The sequence below is a fragment of the Psilocybe cubensis genome, chromosome 3 (assembly GCF_017499595.1).
Source record: "Psilocybe cubensis strain MGC-MH-2018 chromosome 3, whole genome shotgun sequence".
Taxonomy (NCBI): Eukaryota; Fungi; Basidiomycota; class Agaricomycetes; order Agaricales; family Agrocybaceae; genus Psilocybe; species Psilocybe cubensis.
Window position 1 is genome coordinate 3,498,901 of NC_063001.1, and position 19,184 is coordinate 3,518,084.

At 47.8% G+C, this 19,184-nt stretch overlaps 2 protein-coding genes across 2 annotated transcripts; one reads left to right on the top strand and one right to left on the bottom strand.

Moving 5' to 3' along the window:
* Positions 1-5,106: 5,106 nt before the first annotated feature.
* Positions 5,107-6,184, top strand: JR316_0003964 (PHO85 cyclin-1; the record flags this gene model as incomplete). The annotated part of the gene is made up of 3 exons (XM_047889733.1): positions 5,107-5,245; positions 5,303-5,571; positions 5,630-6,184. 3 exons carry the CDS (start codon positions 5,107-5,109, stop codon positions 6,182-6,184), a joined length of 963 nt encoding a protein of 320 aa, XP_047752107.1.
* An 8,964-nt stretch (positions 6,185-15,148) lies between these two features.
* On the bottom strand, positions 15,149-16,128 carry JR316_0003965 (uncharacterized protein; the record flags this gene model as incomplete). Its single annotated transcript, XM_047889734.1, has 5 exons — positions 15,149-15,287; positions 15,405-15,434; positions 15,487-15,644; positions 15,689-15,799; positions 16,003-16,128. Coding segments are annotated over 5 exons (564 nt in total), but the record flags the coding sequence as incomplete, so codon positions are not given.
* Between the last annotated feature and the right edge of the window lie 3,056 nt (positions 16,129-19,184).

Sequence of the window (19,184 nt, forward strand, 5' to 3'; positions counted from 1 at the left end):
GACAGAGAAGGCCTCATACTTGCCAGAGTTGCGTCATACAACGGGAAAAGACGGTGGACGGGTAGTCATTTGATGCAGTGGATCATTCCTCGCGCGAGCAAGTGTGACGAGCCCAGCCCAAGTATGAGGAGCGGATAACCGGAGTAGGACGGGTCGCAATTAATCGACCCGTGTCTGTGCGGGGCTGCTTTGTACTTGTGATTTGAAATACGCACGCAGCTTCATGTACCAGAAGCACAGGTGGTCGACGATAAAGGAATGGCGAGCATCAAGAGAAAGGAACACGGGTCACGGATCTACACCCTTCAGTCATCGGAGTCGGATCCAAAGCAAACCACTACTCCCAAGTTCAGAATCGGAACAAGAACAGGAAGAAAGGGCAAGAGCTGAGTGACCGACGGCTCTGAGCGGTAATCAGAGTGCGCTTGCTTGTTGGGCCTGATGCGGTCCCTGAAGTTGTAGGCGGTTGTGGTGGTCAGTGGCAAACGTCTCTGCAAGGAAGTTTTCGCCAAAAGAGGACAAAGACAATGCGTCTCTGGCGCGAGCACGTGACTGATTAGGGGAACGCGTTCCTGCCAATGCCGCCTTGCCATGAAACGCTTCCCCAAGTCTTCCTTGGATATTGGAAGAGTCGAGGGGTACAACATGCTAAGCATAGCCAATAGAGTAGACGACACGCTTTATCACAGCATTGTACTGTATTGTGAGCGTATATTTTTCGAACCAGGTTACTAATAGTATTACTTACTAGTACAGATGATCATGACTCCCCGACGCGATGACGACTGAAAGCTACCGTGACTCTTAGCTATCCAGAAGTGACTGCCAGTAGGTTTGTATTTTGTTTGTACTCGTGTTTACACCCGCACCCAGTCCGTTACTACGACCGAGCTAAGATGTTACCAAGGTATGAGTAGAAACTCTATTGATACTGTCTACCAGAAGGAATAAGTATACAACGCCGTACCCAATCCAAATTCAACGGTCGCACCATGTTTTTCTGAAATACGAGTGCCGTTACGGTGCGCCCCATTAGGGCGCAAAACACGTTAGATTGACATTTCCGAGTGTCCGAGCCTGCCACGTTTTTTTTCTCTCCAATCTCCGCGTTTCAACAGTAGTACGTTGGCCATTGTACGTACATGGGCCACACTTACGGTTTTCTTGGAATTGGAATTTTGGATGGCCCTTGGGCCTTAATGGCACAAATTTCATTGAGGTTCAGCACTAGGCAATGTCAACACATCACACTCAGAAAATTCAAATTGCTGTATTCATTGTACTCAGTAAGTAGAGCTGTGTCTTCTGCGGGCCTTAACAAGTTCGAAATCCGAATCGGCTCAAAATTTTATTTCATTTGTTCGGTGAAGCATCAAAGGCGGTTAAGCTCTCGGATTTATTCAGCCAGCTCACCATTGACTATAACCGCATTAAATTTAAACCAAGTAGAATACTGTACACCAGCGCACCGCATTACCCAAGAAAGACGAATTAAAACGAGGATGGAAGACGACGATCCCACCCGAAACATACTATATCAGGCCACAAAGCGCGCTAAAGCGCCTTTGTTTTATTGTTCTTCTTTCTAGGTAAATATCTGCCAATGGTTAGATTAATTGCTTTGATGATGCGTCGATTCCCGTATGATGCGCCAATGCGCCATCGCTCCGAAGTCATCATCGCGGACTCGAACCGCTTGGAAATATCTCGCCACTTGCCGATCGACAACATCTTCATCTTCATCGTCATGATGATCACTGACAGTGAAAGCCGGTACGAGTGCTATACTTACACACACACACACAATGAGCAGGGACAAAAAGACAAAGGACAATGGGTTGCCATGTAAACCCGCCTCTAGTTCTTCTCAGTTCGCACCCCGTCCGTCCATCTTTCCTGATTTCTTCCGAACCGACGACTTCCCGTTATAGCCAAACGGATCCAATCGTCGCCATCGTCGATGACGACGACAACGATGAGGAGACCTTGTACTTTTTATTCTTGTATTTATTTTTACGTTGTTTTTGACCGGCCACCGTCCCCGTCCCCAACAGCGCAACGGGCCTTTAGCGCTGCCACGTTATATTTCTCTTATGGCATCGACCGCTAGCCAGCAGTCCCGTCGCCAAGCCAAATAAAAGTCTAAGCCACGCCGTCGCCTCCCCGCTAGAACGCTTTGTTCGAAGCTCGCGTTTATGCTTTGAGCCACCATTGTTTGTGGACCCTGTCCAGTTGCTACTGAACGTCTTTATGTGCTTTTTACTGCTAAATCGCCAAGTGCGCATGTACTATTGAGCACACAAAGATTACAGGATACGAATTCGGAGTCTACTCGGAAAGCAGTGTAATAATATTCATGTATAGGGACATTTGAATCCAAGAGAAACACAATGACATTCGATTCTTGGAAAGTATCATTAATTACTATCAAAGCATCACAATTCCAAAATATATTCCTCAGGCCTCAAAGCTCAAGCCTCATAAATCACCTATACTCGAGTCGACCTTCCATTCGGGCATCGGATTCGGTGGGGTAACGACTGCTCCCCACCCCCACCTCCTCCCCAACTCCCCAACCCAATCCATCCAGCAACTCTGAAAACACCCTCTCTAAAAATTTTATCGAACGCACGATCACCCAATCAAAATCATAAACGGGCATAAACCCGACTGGTGGGCTTTAGCCTTTCAAAGTTTTTTCTTTGAATCCAGGGGTCGGTGTCGGGTGCTCGGTCGCTTTCCGCACGCGTCACGGTGTCATTTAAATTATTGCACTTCCCGATTTAGATATTATTCAGGGTCCTCAGGCTCAAAGCCATTGTTTGCCAGGCTATTCCGGTTTCCCCAAGAATTTTGGTTTATTGAGTCGGAATATGCGTATCGTTAATGCAGGTACTTATTAAGTAACAACTGCACATATCTGGCTTGGAAAAGGATATGCCTTTGGGCGAATCGATTTTACTCAAGTCATGTGGATGTGGATGAAATCAGTGCGCCGGTGATGTACCCCGACGAATCGGGGTAAGGGCACGTCGTTCTCAACTCGACTTGACTCGAGGTGCGGTGAGCTACGAGCGGGTGCAGGTACAAGCAACTCCGCTTTGCGCGTGTGCTCAAGAAAGAGATCCTGTGGCAGCACCGTGGGTGGATTTTGGAGCGAGTATTACCACGATGACTCGAACTATGGCATTCACTGTAGTTAATCTTAATGAGAGTGGGAAACTTTTTTTTTGCGAATTGGATATCCGAGTCGGAGTGTCGTGTCGGGGAGTCATTATAATCACAGTAGTGTAAAGTAACCTCTTCCGCACTCTACACTCTGAGTTAAATCGTTGGATGACCAACGTCCGGCGCCCATTCAATTGGAGGTTGGGGTTGCCCAATATCCATATATATTATTACCAGTAGTAACCACAGCCTATCGGAACATGGTAAATGGCAAAGGGCTTTCTTACCTTACTTTTGATTATTAATGTATCACAAATACTAACACTAGCAGTCACACTAACGACCTCCTGACTGCCTGCCGTCGCGCCGTCACATGGCGCATCGAATCCGCCGCATCCAGTCGGGAGAGGATACGCGAGTCATTACAATTCCCCAAAGTGGAAATCTGGCTCATTGGTGTGGGCTGCCCTGTTATGTTCCGCGTTTCCGAAAATTTAAAACCTAACCTAGCCTTATGGTCATGAATCATAGTTATGACTAGAATACGATCAGCCTGAAAGTCTGGAATTGAGCTCTTACGTTACAGATTGGCTATCTGCCCACAAATGTACATTCGAATGGTTAGTTGGAATGTATATCCCAAATTTTGTACCCACGCTCAACTAGTCACTTGCCTGATTTTTGCCACGGCGACATGCAGTGTCTGTGATAATAATTGAGAGAACAATGGGACGAGGGCGGTTCAGCTCTCAGGCATTCAAAATTCGGAAGGCACACTTACGTGCTCGCTGCTGATGGCGGGTACCAGTCCGTAGGGCGCGACGTGTTAACTGCGGCACCGGCGTCTCTGCACCGCTAATCATTGTGATCAGGTCGCAGTCTCGCAGCCTGAAAGTCGCGCAGTAGTGACCGTAGTAACTATGTACAGGTCACGAGATGGGACGGCGTTTCCGCAAAAATCATGACTTGTAATGTTGTCATTACGAATTTGTAGTACGTCCCCGCCGGAAAGACAACTGTAGCTTATGTTTACATCCGGCGGCTCGACATCGAGGAGCTAGTTACTGGTAAAGGTGATAGTTGCCTTGGGCGGTCGCCGACTCGGACATGAAATTTAAATTTATTTGACACAAGCTTTCCTTTGCCTTGATATATTATCGACATTTTTCTGGATGACAGACTGGCCCTGGTAGACATATAATAAAAAAATTTAACACGATATAACCGACGGGCGCGTCGCTGGACGGGTTTTACATGATGGTTGGGGAGGTACTCGATTAGTCAGAGAGGCGCAGAGGCCGGTGCAGTGACCCGCTGATGGATGTTCGAATTTTTACGGCGCTAACATGTCCCAATAGGGGATCCACAAAGCGTCCACCAGAATTTTGGCGATTAGCGCTCGAAGGAGCGAAACGGGGAGTTGGTCCAATCACGGGGCCGAGGATGGGTGAGACTGGATGAACAGAAAAGGCGAATAGAGAAGAAGGCCTAGTAAGTATTACAGCAGCGTCGAACAATGGACAATGGACGATTCCATTGTCATTGGGCCAATCTATCACGATCGACGTATATGATAGTCCTTAGGTATGTCGTAGAAAACAGCTTCCAAGCGGCCTGTATTGGATATCGGGCATTGGCCTGACGTGGCTGCTCACGGTAATCGGGGAGTAGTCGCTGTAGCCGTAGGACGAGTCAGCTCTGCGGGTGCGCAGTCAGCAGGCGACCGAAAGAGGCAATCGGTGACACAGCCGTCGTGGCAGGGATTGGGTAAGCCGAATGGATTTGTGGTTGCCGAACTGAACGGGAGAGACGAGCTGAGCCGGTTCGTCTGGCAGATCTCAGATCGATCTCGCACTTGTCGGCTCTCTCACTGACCCGATTTCCTTTATATAAGTCCTCCATGACTCTGAGCACTCACCACATTCATCGCCCCAGAACATGGCCTCTCCCGCTTCCTCATCGTCGTCCATGTCTTCCAGCTCTTCTCCTGTCCACCACGCCAGCCTCGTAGACCCCGCCCGCCACAATCCAGCTCTCCTACAGCTTGTCGACTTCAAGGTCTCAAGGCAGGTCATCGGTGAGTACAGCACAGCATCGCCAGCTCTACTTGCTTATCTGACTTGCAATTTTTTAGAATACACAATCGACATAGTCGTCGAGACTGTTGACTACGCTTTGGGACGAACAACTCCATCTTCTTCGCGCGGACGCCCTCTCCGTCGGCCAGAACATGCAAAGTTCTCCGACTTCGTATCTAAAGTCCTCACCCGCGCCGAGGTCACAATGCCAACTCTTCTCGCGACCCTCGCATACATCGACAGGGCTCGCCCCCATCTCCACATCGGTATGGAGGAGTGGGCTTTGGAGCGAGTATTTCTCGGGGCTCTCATCGTGGCGTCAAAGGTGCGCGCTTGTTTACCCCACTCCATTCTGCGCATTTACTGATCATCTTATCTCGCAGTATCTCAACGATTCGACGCTCAAGAACGTTCACTGGGCCATGTGCACGAGTGTATTTGGAAAGCGGGATGTGGGCCGCATCGAGCGCGAGTTCCTCGATGTGCTCAACTTTGAGTTGAAGATTACGGAGGATGATCTCATGAGCCACTACCAGGGATTAGCAGATGCTGTCTCGCTATCATCTTCCCGGCGCCCCGTCGAATCCGTCAAGGAGGCCAGCCTCCCCACCTACACCCACACGGAGAGACGCCACTCCCGCCGTCGCCCCGCACCAGTTGCATCTGCAGTCCCCGAACTTTCTCCTCCCAGCCCCGTTTCTTCCTCATCATCTTCATCATCATCACCATCCGACTCGCCGCGCACTCCAGAGTCGATGGACATCGACCCCGCGTCACCTGCCAAGCGCTCGATGGAGCACCCGTCGAAACACCACATTCAGCTACCGCTGCCGCACCAGGCGAACCCAACCACAGCGCGCAAGATGATGAACGCTGCGCAATTCTCGACGATGGAGCTGCTGCGGTCCTTCCCCATACCCAGAATGACCACCGCATGAAGAGCCTCCTTCGGACTGCGCTTTCTTGGGTTTTCTTGTTTCCTGTTTCCTACTGCTCTCTCGTCAACGCCCACCTGTCATATGCATCTGTAACTCTTTTCTATCCCGCCAAACATCATATTCCTTTAACTTAATTCATTTTCGGCTGCCTCTCGAACTCGACTTTCCTACACACGCACACGCACACAATTAACCGACGTCACTGCCCCACCACCCAAAAGCGAGCGCCGAGTATAACATTCGTTCCGCCAAGCGCGCTGCATTGCCTTCAATTTGCTGTCTCTTTTTTTTCTTTATTTTATATTTCCACATTGTTGTTGTTTTCAAAATCATATTCCCCACCATCATATCCAACCATTCCAAACGTTATGCATCCATCCATCATTCATTCAATTTTTTTTTGTTACACTTCATTCATGTCTGTTTCCTTCTGATCATCATCATGCATTTTTCTAATCGTCGTTTTCTATACTACTCAATCATTCTACTAGTATTTTCTCTCTCCTCTTTTTTTTCCACACGCAATCTTACCGTACGTAGAACACTACCGAATAACAGCCAATTTTTTTTTTCTTCGCGAAACATTTCTTGTTTGTTGTTTTCACAACTCATTTTTGAAGAAATTACATCCCTCCTCCTCTTCCTCCTCTCAATTCAAATTGTTGTTGTATGTAGAAATAATCACTGTTGTACACTGTCTATCTCACTCTCCCTTCTCCTATTTTTTTTTATTCATAGTTCTTGTACCTCGTATACACCTAGATACCAGGTCCTCTCTCTCTCATATTTTTTTTGAGAATGCGCAATGATAAATATTTTATCCATCTCCTTATCGGTGTGAAACTTGTGTCCTTCGATTTCGATTTCGATTTCTCGAACCTGGATTTCAGCAGTGCCGCGTCTCAGACTTTTTTGCGAAAAACCTCAGACTTGGACCTTCGTAAGACACGTTCGACTTTGGACCCTTGGTGCGCCAGAAACTCAGGACTCAGGACTCAGGAGCGAATTTGTCAACCCAGCTGCGACTATATATATCCGTGATTCCGCTCCGCAGATCAATGACATGGACAAAGTCTGAGGGGGGGTCTTGGGAGTCCATCAACGACTCCGACTCTCATCATCAGTAATAGTATCATCAGAATCAGCCCTTTTGCATCAGCTTCAAGCTTCAGCAGCTGCCTTGCCTGGTTATTGCACGGCATGGACTCGGACAGTGAGAATATTGTTTTGCGTTTTGCTATCATCATCATCAGGCGCGTCGACGACGGCGACGACGACGACGTTGCAACAGAGCTTGAACTTTATCGGTGTTTAATGCATGCAAGTATTGATTGTGTGATTTAACACTAAGTATTCGATATTCATCAGGTAACTGTAACTGTAACTGTAACTGTAACTGTAGCTGCAACGGCATTGACCAACAGAAATTCTCGCAAGGAAAATCAGATCCACTGCTCGCGACTGAGAAGCCACGCGCGTTGTATCTTGTATCTGCATTTGCGGTGTTGAACACGTTTAGGTTCAAGTTAATCTTAATCGTGCCTTGCCTTTTTATGTGGTCGCGCAGAACGTTTTGGCGCCGACGCGCACACGCACGGCACGCATACACGCATACATGATGATACCAATGCTCCAGCGCAGCATCAGGCTGTACACGGCACCACTTGCACTTGGACTACATGTACAGTGGCGCTGTCCATCATCGTGTTCAGAGGTAGCATAGTTGTGCTGATTTCATTTATGATTTCGTTGGAACAGTGTCCGCGGGATGACAAAAGTTGACAAATTGACATTTGTGGCACTGGCACTGGCACTGGCATTGGCACTGGCACTGGACGCGCGCTACTGTAACCGTCAGCCCGTCGCCATTCAATCTTCAATCTATGGCCCAAGTCGACCGTGACTTCACAAATTGAAGTGCATTAAAACACACCAACGCGTTAGCGGTGTACGTTAGCGTGTATAGTGTGCATTGGGGTGGAAACCAAGTTACTAGCTGCGATTCAGAACTCTACGCGCGCTGTCTGAATCTGATGCTCAGAGAAAGTCGCTACGGCGACGGCTAGAACAAAGCACGCGCAAAAAGGAATTTGGAAAACGGGGACGGGAAAAGGGTTCCCTGGACCGGCAGTGCAGTTGATGATGGGCCCACGAGCCCGGTCGCAGACGACCCGAATGATAGGCGGCGGGGAAAAATGACCCCTCTCATTGTTATCGCAGCCCGTGCGCCTACTACAGCAGACAAAGCTCTGATAAAATGGAAATCGGGATCGAACGTGCCATGCCCTTCCGCACAATGAGAGTAGCAGCGCTCTTAAGACTATTAGAAAAAGTGCTAAACACGATTAAAGCGACACAAGCACCATAACTAACAGACAGGTATGCGGAGACTCGTCGTATCCGCAAAACCCACCAAGAAAACTAGCAGTACAATATGCGGTGCTATAGGATTAGTAGCACAGCTATTCGACACACTAATCCAAATATGCCTGCTTGAGCTTGGACAGGTAAGTATTAGCGCTTGCCGCATTTGTCCCAGGGTTTACCCGATCTGTTGACAGAGGTTCAGCCCATCGTGGTTGGTGACTGTGCCTGTCCTGATAGTATCTGGACTAGCATTAGAACTTAAACACTCTAGATCAGGGTTTTTTGGAGGGAGGGAGGCCGGGTTAGGTGAGTTGGCTAGTTTGTTCTAGGTGGCCGTGCTATTATAAGCATGTTCTGGAGTCTGGACTCGGACCTGGTCGAATGTCGCTGAATGTCGCGTTCAAGTTTTTTTCTTTCTTCAAAGTTGAACTTATTTTGTCCCAAGTGGCCTAAATCCAGAGGTAGAGGTGTGGAATTTCCCTTCTCGACCATGATTTCAATAAAAGAAGAAGGTCCTTGTTCTCTTTGACAGATCGCAGAACGCGAGTCGAAGATGATATTGATCGTCGCTCAATTGACCGATTCACAATTGACTAGCTGGCTGGCTCGTATTGAAGTTCGTGGTTCCATGAGTCATGATACATGATACAATCAGTTATATCATTACCTTTCTCAAGAAAAGGAAATCAAACTTTGTGATTCAGAGTCTGTCGTGTGTAGGCGTATTTTTTTAAATTAGACCCTGGAATAGATTATAGGAGGAGATGAAAATGAATCACATCACATCACATCAAAGACGACATCCGCTGCAGTGGGTGGCTTCACCGCATCTGCATCGCATCAGAGGAACTCGTGTAGGATACTAGGGGAAAGACTTGATCAAAATAGAAATACGAGTAAGGGTGGAGCTTACTTTTCCCAGCGAATGTGGGCAGTGGCGGGGGCCTTGGTTGACATTCACGTACACCCAAGTCGCTCATGGGGTCAATTGAGGTGGCTTGAGTGCTGCACGGAAATTTCGAAACGAAGCAGACTCGACTATCGAGTCATACGGCATCGCAAATCGTAAAACTCACTAGAATAGACAGTTTTTTACGATTATCCCCCTGGTATGTTCGAAATCGAATCATCTGCATCAAAACAGACTTCAGACTGACAGAAGAGGGCGAGGCGGCGTGAGTCATCCCGAGTAACCACGGCGTGGGTGGGACTTGCGACTCGTGTTGGGTGTTGGTGTACTAAAGCCTACACGCATGCACACGCGTGTATCACTATCACACATGTTCAGTTCACTCGAGCCGTGAGCGGGTGTCCGAGTCGAGTCTCGACTCACAACCTCAACTCCAGTAATCTATAATCAAAAAAAGATTAACCACAAAATCTCATCGAGCAAACGGACATGCCCGTGATTACGCGCACGTTGCAAGACTTTGAATTTGAATTCAATTCGAGCCACAGGTCAAACGTAACCTCGCGCGCACGATCTTGAGCTCGAACTTCTTAGAAACGAGAGGACCTGAGAGGCTTCCATCAGCGAAAACCACACTGAGACTTTCCGCTTGGATTGCCAATGCGGGAATGTACATTACAATTGTAGGGTGTACAACCCTCGGGTATTATGTCGGGCACTGGGGACCCAGAGTAGAATTGTCAGAACGTAAATTACTGACCACGGTCAATGCGGCTTCTGAAATTCTGAAAGGACGGAAACCCGCGCATTGTTATTTTTCGTAGTGTTTTTACGGAAAAATGGGATATTGCCGTATAATCCGTGGGAAATAATTGGATTTTCATACTAAATTATGGCAGAATTTAGAATTTAGCTCTGGATTTGCAGCGCATTACAATTTGGGTGGGAATCGACGGCGGGTAGCGGTGAAACTTTACCGCATTGGCCCTCTGCTGCTTGCGCTCACTCACGGTCTTCCGTGAGCTTGCGTGAACGCGGCCAAAGCAACACAGGTGGTTCGATTCTCGTACCCGGTACATATGCCGTGGACGCATCAACGCAACAAAAAAAGTCCAAAGCTTGAAAGTCGTATGTCAAGAACGCGTTGTACATAATTGCACGCGTGTCAGGATGATTTCTTTCGAAGTTCACGGCGCGCGGGACACGTCGAGCTTACGCCCAGTGTCAGTCGCGATGTCAAGTTTGCGCTGCTGCAGGTCATAGTGGATTATGGTTACTGTGACCGAACCTGACTTTTTTCCGGGTCGAGTCTGAACGCCCGGGGGTGAGCTTTCCACGCGGTTGGTCGGCATGCATCGCGCCAGGTCGTGCCAAAGATAAAAATCCAAGATGGTATGATTATTTATCGGTCAGTTATCGGCCAGCGAGAAGTTGCGGTTCGTTGTTCAGTACTTTGCTCATTTCTGTTAATTTGCCCTGACAAACGACCCGAAACATACGATATATTGCCTAAATTAAAAAGGCAATATCCCATATATGATGCATTGCGATTAATCATGATGAAGAAAACTAGGAGAGTGGGGTCATTTGATGTAATAAGTAAATCATCAGCTCACTTGGTTCGTTCCGTAGCAGCACGTACGTCTCAGAAGACGCCAATGCAGCAGGCGACCGTGAGGAGCCGTTGGGAATTCTCGAAAGTTCATCTCCGGACATTGAACTCTTACTCGCGAACGGACATAGGTGAAAGTTTGACGCCTGAATCGGCACCCGAACATGTCATGCATCTTCTTGGTACTGATGATATGTCGTTTGGAGAGGGATTAAATTTAGAACGCGCCTGGTTTAGATAAATGAAAAATGGCATTGCCTCTGCCAAGGTCCCATCTTAGGAGTACTAGTGCGGGACGCGAAAATAAACGCGACGCGTTAGATGTTGAATCAAGAACACTTGCTGGATCGGGCCACTCGCAACTGAGGCCCTCCGGAGGTATAGAGAAGGGCGCGGGGAAAGTTCCAACCCGAACAGGCAGCTATTCATAAGTACTACAAGAGAGTACTGTAGTTAGAGCTCTTCCATGCTTTTGGAGTAGTTGATAAGAATGATGAGTCAGGGTCTATTTCGCTACATGAACCTTGAGCTTGAGCTCTTGAACCGCAAGTGATTGTGCTGGCAAAGAACAGCGCTACAAATATGGCGACGGTTGTCCGACAAAAAGGCAGAATGTTGCCGTTATAAATAGACCTTGCCCAAATGTCTTTTCAACGGCACGGCGTTCTGCTACGCTACAGTTCAGTTGCTTGCGGGCGAAGTTCAGCTGGTTAAATATACCAATGCACATTGAACACCGCAGCACACTATTGAAACTTTGTTTTCATGTCGTTAAACGCAACGAGCAACCCTGAACCGAAAAATATATATTACCCAGTGGCAGAATTGGTATGCAGTTACCAGACGTTATTTTTGCCTCCTTCCGACTTTAAACAGTGTATTGTCTACACCACCCAATCTCCCTTTGTCTTCCATTGAACCACTTCAGTCAGGGAGTACTCAAGCACGACAGAGGTGACATTCTGGATGGATACACATTAGTTCTAAACTGCGAACGAGTTGTATTGATCAAAGAACTGATCTGCTTGAGGTCTCGATGGCGCGCGAGCTTCACCGAGGTACCTTCTCATCGACGTCAAGGTGATTAAACCGTCTGAATCGCGCCCCAACTTGGCTATCTCCAAAAAAATTATACTTTAGAGCGCATCATCTGTAGAACGCATCAGGCAGATCCCTTTTTGGAGCCGGTAATCTAATCAATGACGTCGCGGATGATGTGTCGTTCAAACCGTCAACAGCCTTGGACACTGCGAACTATCGCATGTCAGTGGGCTAGCGACGTTCCTTTTTCTTGTTATTGCATGCGCTATGAATTGTACTTTTTTCGCGTTAGCGTGAGTGGTGGAGTGCGAAAGAAACCTCCTATTTGACAGTCAACAGAAATAACATGCATGCCAAAGACATTAATCATACCGTTAATATTTTTCAATTTAGGATTTAGGAGTGGAGGCACCAATGTATTTGAATCGGTTCGACGTGCTTCGGAAGAAAAGACCTGGGGTATACTGATTGTACAAAGTACTAATGAATTCACAGAAGGCTAAATGTGCAATCTACCTAGGGCAGTAAACCACAGGTCGCCCTACGAGGTGAGCCAAGGCCCAGAAAAGCCCAAGGAGCGAGTAGATTTGAATACACCAGCTAACCAGAAAGGGACTTTGAAATGCAGACCATACCGTGCATCCCCATCATGACTGTTCCTCGGATGGGTGTTAAATGCACTGTGAAGTGCTGGGCAATCGGCCAGTATCCAACGTTTGCGAAGCTGGAGGCGCAGGAGGATCAAAGTAGCGAGTCCACATGTGCCACATGAACACAGTGCGGGGGAGTCCCAACGTTCCCCTCGAATCGAACCATGTCCATAAACCAGTGATTTCCACAGGCTTTCTTGCCCAAGATTCTTTTTCTGGCCAGGAGAGTTTCTCTGCTCATAGTGCTCCCTGTCGATGCATTCCGCGCCGGCGTCCCGCTACGTGCACTCGTTATCTGAGTGGTATTCCATTCCAGCTAACCTTCCTTTTCGGACAAGGTTCTCAGGATGTTGGGAGCAAAGATAAGATTATAGGGGTCAGAGTGACTGTGCCGGAAGGTCGCGCGTCCTCCGTACGTGCGCTATTCACACGAGACCATCGGCCCGGCTTGGTAGCATGATTCCGACTGACTGAGCTGGTGCGTCTTGCGTGCGTATCTGGCGTGCGCGAAAACGATTAGATGAGATGGTAAGTGCGTGCAGTAGAAGCGTTCAGACGTGTTTTGCGATGTGTCGAATCCAGTGCCCGGATATGGTGTGAAAGTGACGCTGCAAGCGAGCAGCCGTTGGACGAAGTTACAGCCGCTTCATCGAGGCGTTTCATTTTGGGCATAAGCGCCCCCAAAGCGCCCACGCCTCGAGGCTGTTGCCACTCTTATCGATGGTCCTGTTATAAACGTCCATCAGAAATCGACCCATAGGATGGAGAAACATGCTTCAATAGAGCTGTACACATGCCCACGTCAATTGACTTGACTCAATTAACTTCAGCGTCTATTGTATATTTCGACCGATGTCCCTGGATCACGTTGCCAGCACGAGCCTGAACTGCGATAATGCACAATTTCGGGTTGGATGGTTGCGAAAACGTGTGTGTAACTGTGAGTGTCTCGAATTCGAAGTGAACCGATCCTCCAAGTATCATAATGCCTACAATTCACAGATGAACGTGTGGCAAACACAAGTTGGAGCAATGTTTAAAACGCCTGCACAGAGCTGAGCAAAGAAGGACGATATCATTTGATAGATGATTAAAAATCTGTTTTTGGTATGTTCAATCAGAGGAATGAATTCGGTGAATAAGTAAACACTGACATTTTACGACTGTACTGAAAGTACTTCAGGGTGCCCATGCAAATGATACGACTGATTCAGAGGTGAACAAAATGGTGGAATGAACGGATATTAGCGTTAGTGTTCACCTGATAATAACACAGATTACCTCTTAACACGATAAAACACGACGCCCAAAGTCAAGTGCGATGTCAGAAGAAAGGGTTTATCAATTGACTGAACCAACCTATACGCAATATGTACAATCTGAACGCGGTATAAATCAGAACAGAATAAAGAAAAATTATACAAGTATCCATGGTGGACTAGCACGCACCTCTGATTATATTTCGGGTATTAACCGTGTCATTTGACGAGAAGCCTCATCTACTCGAAGTAGCGCTGATACCCTGTACCCGCAATTCACCGATGCTAATTGGAGCCCAACAAATAGCAATGTGCATCTTTCCGTGTCCGCAGGGAGCTTGTTCGAAATATTACGGACAACCCGGACTTCCGAGTTACTCCACAATGGTCTGAATATTTGGGGAGATGTCAAATTGGGGTTGGGGGAAGTACTCTGAAGCATGCCTGCCGGATGGGACATCGTGGTCGTGGTCAGAGCACCCACCGCTCGGATTGGTTCAACCGCAGAACGCGTTTGTAAACGCGTTGCCGCCAGGTGCCGCGACGGCCTCGGCAGCAGCCGCTTACTTATCGACATGACAAATATCGACGAAAATCATCGTCCGCTCGCACGAAAAGATTTTTTGCTTCCGTTGAACCTCCCGCTGGGTCCTCCATGCTGCTGACTCGCATCGCGCACCGGTTCGCTTGGAGAATTTCCAACATTCCGAGCTGTTATTTTACAAATTTTTGGTAACCTTACGATAGTCAGTTACAAATGAACAAGAATTGGACATGGAGCTGCACGGATAATGCAAATGCTTGGTTCACAGGGCAGTATCAGTGCTTCTGGTTTATTGTACATTTAATTTTATTACAATGACTTGTATTCCCCGATATCATTCAGAAAATATACGCAGTTTTGACTCATCAATGGTGTGTTAACATTCATGATCACGGGTAAAAGCGGTACAGAATCGACCCAGGTTCTACGTTCTCCCTCTAGACAGCATGGTTTATAGGTACACAAAAATGCATTTCTGCTCGGCAACAGGAACTCAGTGTGCTACTACGTTTCTTAAACTTTCCTCCCATTTCACAAGCTACGGACCTGCGGGCCATACTGCCTATCCAACCAATATCTACGGTAAAATCAAACGTTGCATCGGAACTCGAACGTGCTGTCGCACGATGGGGATTGGGTCTGAAAATGAAAATGTCGTCGCCGTTGCCGGAGCGCAAAAAGCGCGTGATAACGCGTCCAACGGTCCTAGCCTGACCGCGCCTTGAAATCAAATTCGACAACGCGTCAATCCGCGGCGCTCATAGAGCACAGCCACGGGTGGTAATACCGGAATCGTGGGCGAGGCCTAAGCCCTCGTTGTTTCTATGCAGTACGTACTTTCCGTTGATCAGGAACACCTCAAGTGAACTTACCACTCAACCAGTTTCCAGACCAATGTCGGACTAGCAGTTGGACCCACCTGCGTCCATGGTCCTCGGCGTGTTTCGAGCCAACGAGTGTGGCGACCGTTGACGGCGATTTGACGTCGGGATGTACGGCATGTGAACTCTTCCGGGTTTGGCGCTCCCTCAAGTCTGCATGTTGCTTTCTACATATGCTATTCAGTCTCTCACATGCCTTTTGGGTAATTTAATGGAATTCACATAACAAGGAACACTTACGGGATGGGCAGAGCCCACCGACATAGCCGTTCTTTGAACTTCTGCTTGTTGCATGGCAGGGCATTGAACGCCTCGAGTTGGGATCGTCTCTCGTTTCACGAGTCGGCTAGCCTGAGTACATTGATGGCATCACAACTTGAGCGCCCACACTGAAGATTACTCGTCACTGTTTAAATTGTTAACTTGATCACAAGATTAACGCTGCAGATCGGCAGGCATAGAAAAGACTGCGAGACGAGAATCTTCATCCTTACCATTCACTCCGCAGCAATGCAGACACAATTTTGAAACTTGAGTTACTTTTTCTTACTCACGGAGTTGAGGAATTGTCGCGACTCGATCATATTCAGCCAGTGTTCTGGGCATTTTGTGAAGACAAGTGCCAACATTCCTAAAGCCCAGAATTCGAACATGAGCAATTTAAAGTTATACTGGTTCATTTCTGTATCAGAATGATTAGAAATTAGTAAATACATGTACTGCAGCAAACTTGTAGCTACTTGGAGCGGGAAGAGGCTGTAGACTGACGTAGACCTAAATTAGCTTTTGAATTGAAAGCCGGAGTCTAAATATATTTTGTTCCGTCTTGGTTCCGTCAGGTACAGGCCATTCATTGGCTGTCGGCTACTCAGTGACATCATTGACTTGCCGATCAGTTTTTCAGTGTTGGAGGAGAGCTCGAGATGATTGGAGCATTGCAAGTTTGCAACTAGCTGCAACTTGACGCGCAAGTCATATTTTAAAATTTGTACTGAGATGTATACAGGTAAGCTGGGTATTTGGAGAGGGCACGATTTTGAAAAAAAAATTAAGCCTTGGCCTCGAGCTTTTTGCCCTGACTTGGGCTTTTCGCTACCTCATGCCATTCCATGCGCGTTCTACATTGTCCTACGTGGAAGCGCTATGCAAAGAGGTGGAAATTGCTAATGTTTCCTTTCAGGTTCCTTGAGTAAAGATTACAGTAGCGCGTCATCAATGCCGTGCCACTTCGTCATTTATCGCATAATCTCCTGGCGCCACTTTATGTCTTGTGTGGTTAGCCCAACAATCCGATGAGACGATATATCAGGCGATTCGGATTCTGCTCACAATCGTGCAATGACGGTAGCGACCAAGCGCAGTCTAATCACGGATACATAATGCCACATTGTGCGCGAAGACTTTCAGCGATTTTACACGGCCCCTCTTGCCGTTCACTCCGTAAATCAGCCTGAAGTACGCGATGAGTCATTTAGTCGGAGTCAGAGAGCAATAACGTCGGGATCGGGGAGGACACCGCACTTCCAATTATGGTTAATTACACCGCTTAACCAGGTTCGCTTGACCCGAGACCGGTTCACTTCCTAAAATGGACATGCAAACTGGTTCATGGCTCGCTTCTTCTCAGTGGCCAGTCATGAGCTCTCCGAGTCTGCTCTTTCTTTTACTACCTTGCGAAAGTCTCGGGAGATGCACTTATTAAAAGTATAACTACACACTGCTGGATTCTATTCTCAGCTTTCCTCTCATAATTATCTGCCGTTACTTGTACTCGCTGGCATCGCAAGCCAGGCCGCACCCGCCAAGAGTTGTACCTCTCACAACGGTATCAACGCTCCAGAAAGGCTCGGGACTACGTGGTAGACTTGTCGGCTTGACTGCGCAAATACGTGTAACTCACCACCTTGAGTGTCCGCGAGTATTTACGCAGCGTGTACTCACGCGTCGTCGATGATAAACCGTGTGTTCTACCGTGCGCAACGCGATCGACGGGACAGGTTGACGCGTGAGGGCCTCAACTTGCCAAACGACCTCAGCTTGTTCGGGACCCACCCAGCTGTCTGTCAGTATCAAATCTTGGTGGTTACACTTGTTTCTCAGAGCCTCTCTACTTCCGTTCGCCTGCCATGTTAAGCAGCTTTTCTGTTGGTGAGCTGCGATTTTGTCGAGTCTTACGTCGATCCATGAGTACTGATGTCTAATTATAGACTGCCGACTCCCCCGCCACAGCTTTCTCCATGCCTTCTTCCAAGCCACCCACAAAATCCGCAGAACGCCTTGTCGAAGATCAAGCTTTGCGGGTGACTGCGGGGCTAAATATACAGTTTGGTCATTGCCCAGCACCTTACGGCGAGCCCCAACACACTGATATCAAAATGTCTTCCTCATGGCTCTTGGAAGAGAGTATCGTTTTCTGTTGGTTGTCTGTGAAATCATCTACACCTGTATGGAGCTTTTCAAATCTTAGGAACAATTCTAGCGGATACAAACTCCCAGCCTATCTCCAGTCACTCCGTCCGATACCGTCTGTGACGCTATAAACCCGCAGATGTACCATTTCTCGCACCTTGGAAGTTGTTTCTGGAATCTTGGAAGTTTACCGCAGATACTACTTGAGCGTATTGAAACTCAAGTGATTCCCAAGTCGCCACTTTACTACAGCTCAACGGAAGGCCTTGGGTAATTGACGAGGTCATGCGATCAGCTGGGTATGTCCCGTTTCCTGTGCCCTTGGCCCTCACTCGTCATTTGACGCCGGTTCGAATGGAACAACTAGCTCCCCGCTGGTCAAGCCAGACCAATACACAGGCGCCTGCTCCCAAATCAGTTGTTCTGGCATGATTTTGGCAGGCGAGCAAACCGCATTACACTTTTGTAGCGGAAGGAGAAAGTTCGGAAGATAGCTATTTTGGATATGTCTGCCAAGGGAGCGAGTTTTATTCGACGAGTACTGGGAGGAGTATATCGTCTGCATTTCAGCAAATTAATGGACCGGGCCGGTGGGAGTATAGGCTCACACTTGGAGACGCGGATGTTAATCCGACTGTGGATGGTGTCAGCAGAGCAACTATCCGACACGTTTTCTATTTCGCAGACCTTGGGTTGCGTGCCACGTCGCCACCAGTCTTGATTCCACTCGAAGAGTCGATACCTGCACAACCAACTCTGCGGATGCGATTGTCTATTTGTCTCTATTCAATGCAATTGTCCGACAGACTTCCTGGCTCGGATCGCCTCCAACTAGCTCGTATCGACGGTCGATCCATTCAGAACCCAAGGTGAGAATGGTGAGAACACACGAATATATTTTGGCGCTGCAAGTGCTACTAGCGGAATAGTTTGTGTGGCAGGAGCACCGATTGCTGACTGAGAACTGACTGGCCTCTCCGATGGAGTCTCTATGTCCGCTGACAAACGTCGTGCGCTAATTAAGCAGCAATATCAACCTACAATAGTTCAATCATGAATACACTGCTTCGTGGGAATACCCGTTCTTCACGCTTTTCAATAAACTTTCGGTTGGATATTATTGACACCTTGGAAATTTCGATGAGAGGTCAGGTAAGGTCGCATTGCAAACCTCAGAGAGGCTCATATCTAACACAGATATTCGAATGAGCATAATGTTCTAGAGCATATAATACATTGCCACCTGAAATTGTTCCTATCAGGACAATATGTATTAGAACAAACCTTTCACATTTACTTTTCATCCACTTCTCGCGTTCCGAACTGC